The following is a 7,465-nucleotide window of genomic DNA, read 5'->3' as shown; positions in this document are numbered from 1 at the left end:
TTCTAGAATGAAAGAATTAATACAATTTTGGAATATTTTAGATCAAATTCATCAATTAAATATTTTGGCCATTAAGTCTATTGATTTTAATATATCGTCTCTCAAGAGCAAGGACACATGAGAATGCACCTCAGACCTGCCTTGGGTTAGACTGTTGTGGTGGTGTGATCAATGTGGTCCCTATCCTTTTTCCTCTTAGAACAATTCATCCAGCAGATATTCTCTGAAAGGACCTTTAGAGATCTTAATTAATTGTGCTTTATGGCAGTCAAGAGGGAAAGAGCTGTTGAACTTACATGAGTAAGAATTCCACCCTTGATTACTACCATAGTTTGAGGGATTTTGCTAAATGACAGATTTATTGACATGCTAAATACAGAAGCTGACATTTATGAGATGCCCATTTTAAGTCACAGGAAGGAACCACAGCAGAAATTTAATTACACTGTATAATTAAATTTTACTCTTCATTTCATGTAGTAGATGTATGTCTGCTGTAGAGGTGAGGTAGTTGTAATTAAGATCATTTAATAACTTTCTCAAGGTCACAGAGATGGTGTGTTGATAGAGCAAATTCTACTCCTGGAAGGCTGACTTCAGAATCCCACTTTTAAATCACAGCTCTATAGGATCCACTGAGAGATGTATATATCCAAAGAATCACAAAGGAGGGGATTTTACATAACTTTTTGTAGTAAAAACAATAGCTATAGTTTACTGAACTGCTCCGAAGCAGAACAGCATTTTTACCTCACAATTGTGGTAATAGCAATAACTTCATATTTAGAGAAAAAAAATAAGGCACTACAAGAGAACTATCACAGCACTATTAAGTGCTGAGTCACAGAATAAAGATTGTTGAAATAAAAATCCACAACAAGCACAGATAATATAACAAAAATGTGAAGGTCTTCAATTCCTATGGTTGGGTCACATTGAGGAAAACATTAGCTCATGTCCATAGATTTTAAAAAGGGAATTGAAAAAAGAGATAGTTAAATCTTGTGACTTCATGATAAAAGAGAACAATTTTTCTTAATTTTTTATTTATAAAATAATAATTATTAATGCATATTAATTGTGCAGATTCATAAGTTTGACTGTGACATTTCCTTACATACTTTCATCGTGCATTGACCATATCCACCATCCCTGGTATCCTCTCCCCTCCTGCATGTCCCCCTGTCCTCTCCCTTGTCCTCTTACTCCTCTATTGCTAGGACTTCCTTTATTTTCAGAACTTTTCCTTTTCTTAGGTTTCCACACTTGAAAGAAAATATGCAATGCTTGTCTTTCTGTGTCTGGCTTATTCCATTCTTCTCTGTGGCTGAGTAATTCTCCATTGTGAGTATGGACCACATTTTCCTTCTCCACTCATCTGTGGATGGACACCTAGTCTGATTTGATAAAATTCCTACTGTGAATAGAGTTATGATCAATATTAGGTATGCACACACCTCTTTTGCATGCTGAGTCCAATTTCATTGGGTACACCAGGAGTGGTACAGCTGGATTATGTGGAAGTCAGTTTTTTAGTTGTTTGAGGAACCTCCATTCTCTTTTCCATAGTGGATGTACTGATTTGCATTCCCACCGACAGTGTTTGTAGGTCTTTTCCCCGACACCCTCACCACCATTGGTTATTTTTATTTTGTTGATAAAACCCATTCTGACTCCAGTGAGATTAGATCTCAGTGAAGTTTTGATTTGTATTTCCCTGAAGACTGCAGATGTTGAGTATTTCTTCATATATTTATTGGTCTTTTGTAATTCTTTTGAGAAATGTCTGTAGAGTAAGATCCTGTACCCATTTATTGATTGGATCCTTTTTCTTTACTGTCAAATTTTTTTTGTTCTTTATATATCCTGGATTTTAATCCTCTGTCAGGTGAATACCTAGCAGATATGTCTCCATTCTCTGGATGTCTCTTTACCTATTGTTTCCTTTGCTGTGCAGGTTTTAGCGTAATGTCATTGCATTTGTCAGTACTTGCTTTTGTTTCCTGAACTACTGGAGACCTATTCCGGATATTATAGCCTGTGACAGTATCTTGAACTATATACCCCTATTTTCCAATGGTTCTTTCAAACTTTTATGACTCAATTTAATGTCTTGGAATCTAGTTACAATTGTCTACATGTGGATATCCACTTTTGATTTCTGGTCATTTAAAGAAAGTCCATGTGATTATACACTTTAAAGGAGAAATGGGCTGCCACATGGTTGAGAAAAATCACACTCACTGGCAGGAGAAACTAAGGATGAAGGATCTCCATCCTAAGGAGAGCTCATAAAGTGCTAATTAACTGGGATTCCAGATGGCTATTCATTGAAACTTACCTTTACCTGCTTCTGTAAGAGATACACCAGCAACATGGAAGCTGAGAACCACACAGTCCTGTCACAGTTCCTCCTCCTGGGCCTCTCAGATGATCCCAAACTGCAGCCCGCCCTCTTTGGGATTTTCCTGTCCATGTACCTGGTCACAGTGCTTGGGAACCTGCTCATCATCCTGGCCACCACCTCTGACCCCCACCTCCACACCCCCATGTACTTCTTCCTCTCCAACCTGTCCTTGGCTGACATTTGCTTCATCTCCACCACGGTCCCCAAGATGCTGGTGAACATCCAGGCACATAGCCATGACATCTCCTACACAGAGTGCCTGACTCAAGTGTATTTTTTCCTTATGTTTCTTGGAGTGGATAATTTTCTGCTGACGGCGATGGCCTGTGACCGCTTTGTGGCCATCTGCCACCCCCTGAACTACACAGTCATCATGAACCCTCGGCTCTGTGTCCTCCTGGTTCTGACATCTTGGCTTATCATGTTCTGGGTCTCCCTGATTCATGTTCTACTGATGAAACAACTGACCTTCTCCACAGGCACTGAAATCCCACATTTCTTCTGTGAAGTGGCTCAGCTCCTCAAGGTGGCCAGCTCTGACACCCTCATCAATATCATCTTTTTGTATGTGTCAACTGCTTTGCTGGGCATGATTCCTATGACAGGGATCCTCTTCTCTTACTCTCAGATTGTCTCCTCCTTAATGAGGATGTCCTCCATTGAGAGCAAGTACAAAGCCTTCTCCACCTGTGGGTCCCACCTCTGTGTGGTCTCCTTGTTCTATGGAACAGCACTTGGGGTTTACCTCAGCTCTGCTGTGACCCATTCTCCACAGGGAAGCACAGTTGCCTCAGTGATGTACACTGTGGTCACCCCCATGCTGAACCCCTTCATCTACAGCCTGAGGAACAAGGATGTGAAGGGGGCCCTGGGGAGACTCCTCAGCAGAGCAGCCTCTGGTCCTTAAGGAATGACTGACCTGAGAAGTAGAGGGACAGTGTGGCCTGTAGGGCAAATGTTGTGTTTCAATGTCCAGCGCCAGGCTCTGTTTCTTTCCTAAAACATGCATTTGATTTCTTCTATACCCTGTGCCTTTGCTTCTGTAGATTTTTGTATACCTCCCTAACAACTCCTTCAGTGTTTTCTTTTCAATTTTCTCCTCTGTATGTAGCCCATAATATTTCAAGTTTTGTAAGTCTTCTCACAGGCATTTCTAGATTTCCAACTTGACATGAAGAACTTATATCAAATGAAGACATGGTTTCCTGAAAAATTATGGCATGAATATTCTCCACCTTAATGTGATTTTGTTCTTTTTTCTCTGGAATAAATGAAAATCATCAGAACAAAGTGCTACCAGGCTATGCTTGTGACTCTATGTTTGTGTATATATTCATTTTGGAGGGATTTGAGACATTTTCTGTTTTTATTTCTTCACATGATTTCTGAAGAGAAGCAATATATTGGATGGACTAAAACAGCAAGCTAAAAATGAGCACACCCTAATACCCTTGTTTTCCTGCTTTTTGTAGCAGCAGTGATTGAATTTTGAACATGAAGGATACAATCCAGCTTTAAAAGAGCATGTGTTTCTCTGTTACACAGTAATATAATGCCTATGATATTCTGAAAGATTGTTTCATTCTTTTTTGGGGGGAGGGGTACTGGGGATTGAACTCAGGGGAACTCAATCGCTGAGCCACATCCCCAACCCTATTTTGTATTTTATTTACAGACAGGGTCTCATTGGGTTGCTTAGCACCTCACTTTTGCTGAGGCTGGCTTTGAACTCACGATCTTCCTGTCTCAACCTCCGAGCCACTGGGATTACATACCCAACTGCTTAATTATTTTTGATCTATAATTTCCCCTTTCTTCCTTCTTATCTTCATATTTTCTCCTTCTTTCATTCCCTCCTTCCTTAGTTTCCTCATTTCTTTGGGCTCTTTTGTAGGTTAAAGTTAACTATCTTCTTTACTATGGCTAAAGATCGACTTTAAGTATACACCACAAGTTGTTTATCCATTGATGGACATGTGGGTTATTTCCACCTTTAACTATTAGTAAATTACTGCTCTGGATATGCACAATTGGGTATTCTTTGTGTTGCATAAATGATGCTTTGGTGAATGACAGGCTGTCTGTGTGATGGTGATCCCATAAAACTGGATTGCCTAGTGGTGTCACAGTCATGGTAGTTTATGTAAGTGCACTGCAGGATGATTGAACACTGATAAAATTGCCTAATGTTGCATTTCTCAGAATATATTCTCATTGTTAAACAGTGTGTGACTACATGATTCTCATTTTACCGGTAATGTATATAGGGATGGGACAGCTTGATTGTGTGGTATTTCACTTAGCAGAATTACCATGCAGGTTTTCATTGTGGCCAGCAAATTTTATATTTTAATGTATAGAGGTTCTGTTATCTTGCATCCTTGCCAATATTAGTGATATATAATTTTATAAAAAGTATGCCACTCTTGACTCTGTAGTAGCACCTCATTTGCTTTTGATTTGTGTTTCCCTGTGAGTCATTGAGCATCTTTTCAGGTGCTTCTTTGAAGTTAATGCATCTTCTATGCAGATATGCCTTATTAAATCTTAGCTCATTTAGCAATTGTGTAGATTATGCTTTTTTTTCCTGTTAAAATTTCATTATTTTGTCAGGATACTTGACCCTTATCAGATGAATGTTTTAATAACATTTTTCCATTCTGTATGCTAGTATTCCCTTTTCCTCAAACGTACAGTTTAATGTTAATTATGCCCACCTTGATGTGCAAGAAATCTATTGAAGTTATTTCTGTCTAATGGAAACTTTGTATCATTGGACCAACATCATGTTGCCCATAATGACATTTAAGGCTCCTTTTTCTCCATATACTCACCAGCCCTTGTTGTCATCTGTGTTTTTGACAATATCCCCTCTAATGTGTGAGGTGATGTCTCCTTGCAGTTTACTTTGCATTAAACTAATGAATAGTGACAGTGAGCATTTTCTTCATATACTTGTTAGATATTTGTGTATATCTATCTATCTATCTGTCTATCTGTCTATCTATCTATCTATCTATCCATCCATCCATCCAGACACATTCAAATACATATAGGTGAGTAATCATTGTCTCAACCAATATCATAGTGTTTTCTCTAGTTGTCTTCTAATAGTTTTATAATTTCAGGTCTTACATTAGAATCTCAAATTCTTAGTCATTTTTATGTGCATGTTGTCACAAAGGGTCTATGTTCATTTTTCTATGTATGGATATCCAGTTTTCCTAGAATCATTGACTGAACACATTTCTCCTCCCCCAACCATGTGTTCTTGACATTATTGTCAAAAATAGTTTAATTATGAATTGATCCATAAACTGGTGCATTCATTTCTGGGCTTGCTATCCTGTTCCATTGTCTTTATGTCCATTTTATGCCTCTGTTAGGCTCCATTTCCTTGATAGTGTGTCTTGGTGTGTATAAATTTTTGAATTTATTTAAGAGCCACATAACTTTTTTGTTTTTTGTTTGTTTGTTTGTTTGTTTTTTGCTTTTTTAACTAATGAATTTGGGTCATTTCAAAAATCCAAGGTGAAGATGTAATATTCAGGTATATTCTAAAAGATTTATGATTTTACCCATAATACTTAAACTATTGGATTTTTGGGGTTATATATGGTGTGAGCTAGGTCTCCAAATTACTTTCTTTTTATTAAATTCATTCCTAGAAATTTCACTAGATATGTTTGTGAATCACATCATTAAATATATCTATTTGGCAGTGAAACATGACACTCAAGTGTTCTCCTTATCTAAAAGGCATTGCAAGGAAGGCAATTATGTTTATAGAGAAATAGGTGAGAAAGTAATGATTATGGTTGATGGAGCCCTAGTCATGGTTTTTCAGTTCTCATACTTAAGGCAAGTCTTCCCCAAATTCTAATGCATATTCATGATGAATAAGCTCTTGTGGGTCACTGTTCTTATTGGCATTTATGTTTCCAGGAAGCCAACTTGGAAATTAGGGCACTTGTTCCTGAAATGTCTTGGAGAATGTGATTGGAACAAATATCTGTGTAGAGAATTTGAACAGATTTCACTATTCCAGTAACTATAGGAAAAGACCTGTAAAAGGCTTAAGTAAACCAGATAAGACTTCACAGTCATATCTATCAAGTGGTGATCAGGAAAGGGTTCTTCTTCCTCAGTGTTAAAGAATTAACACTCAAGAAATGCCGAGGCAAGGGTAGCAAGCATGTTTTATTTAGGAAAGGGATAGAGATAGACTTCTCCAAAGAGAAGGGGGACTCTAGCTGAAAACCCACGAGAGAGGGTGTGATTTAATTTCTTATAACCCTGGAATCCCCCTCTTTAATCATTGTCTTCTCTTTCTTCCATGCATATGTGAATGTCAGCAAGAGTGTAGGGGTTAACCATTAGCAAACATTGTTCTCTCTTCAATAACCTGTCATCACCCTCTCAACCCCCATCATTGATTACTGCACTGACTGCCTAACTTTTACCTCTGTTTCATTCCTCACTCAAGAACTTTGGGTCCTTAAATCTTCTTAGGGCATTTGGGTTCCAACTCATTTTGGCTACTTCCTGCTGAAAGTGGGTGGTTTTTGGAGAATGAAACCTGAAGTCTTTATTCTCTATCAGGTGGGGCAGTATTTAGCATTATTAGGACAGTCCAGAGGGCCATGATGACTGTTGTTGGGTGACTGGATGAGGTGAGATCATGCTAAGATAATAATAAATAAACAGCAAAACATTATTTTTTGCAAACAATCAGCGTGAAAGCAATCAGTATTATTGGCTGGTCTCTGAACACCATGAAGACGGTAACTCATTAAAGCTCTAAGTGGGATCCACATGCCACTGATCTGTGAGTGGAGGCCAGTTAAGGATTTGGAAACATTAGCAGAGTTGTTAGAGACATATACATAACATTTAGTTTTTTATAATGTCACAGATATCCTTGTGAACTCTATTTAAGATATTTAATGCCATCTTATTTTTGTAAAATATCTTTCTATTGGCATTACCTCTATGTTTAGTAGAGATCACTTTATCTCTGTCACTTAGGACTTTCTTGATAAAGTTAATTAGTACTTT

At 37.9% G+C, this 7,465-nt stretch overlaps 1 protein-coding gene across 1 annotated transcript; it reads left to right on the top strand.

Annotated features, from left to right (window-relative positions):
• The first annotated feature begins 2,375 nt into the window (after positions 1–2,375).
• Positions 2,376–3,314, top strand: LOC124092307 (olfactory receptor 7D4-like). The gene has a single exon (XM_046443766.1). It carries the CDS (start codon positions 2,376–2,378, stop codon positions 3,312–3,314), a length of 939 nt encoding a protein of 312 aa, XP_046299722.1.
• The last annotated feature ends 4,151 nt before the right edge of the window (positions 3,315–7,465 follow it).

Source organism: Marmota monax, unplaced genomic scaffold, assembly GCF_021218885.2.
Source record: "Marmota monax isolate L192 unplaced genomic scaffold, Marmota_monax_Labrador192_F-V1.1 WCK01_AAM20220418_F8-fsc00102, whole genome shotgun sequence".
In the NCBI taxonomy this organism is placed as follows: Eukaryota; Metazoa; Chordata; class Mammalia; order Rodentia; family Sciuridae; genus Marmota; species Marmota monax.
This window is presented reverse-complemented; position numbering and strand designations above follow the sequence as displayed.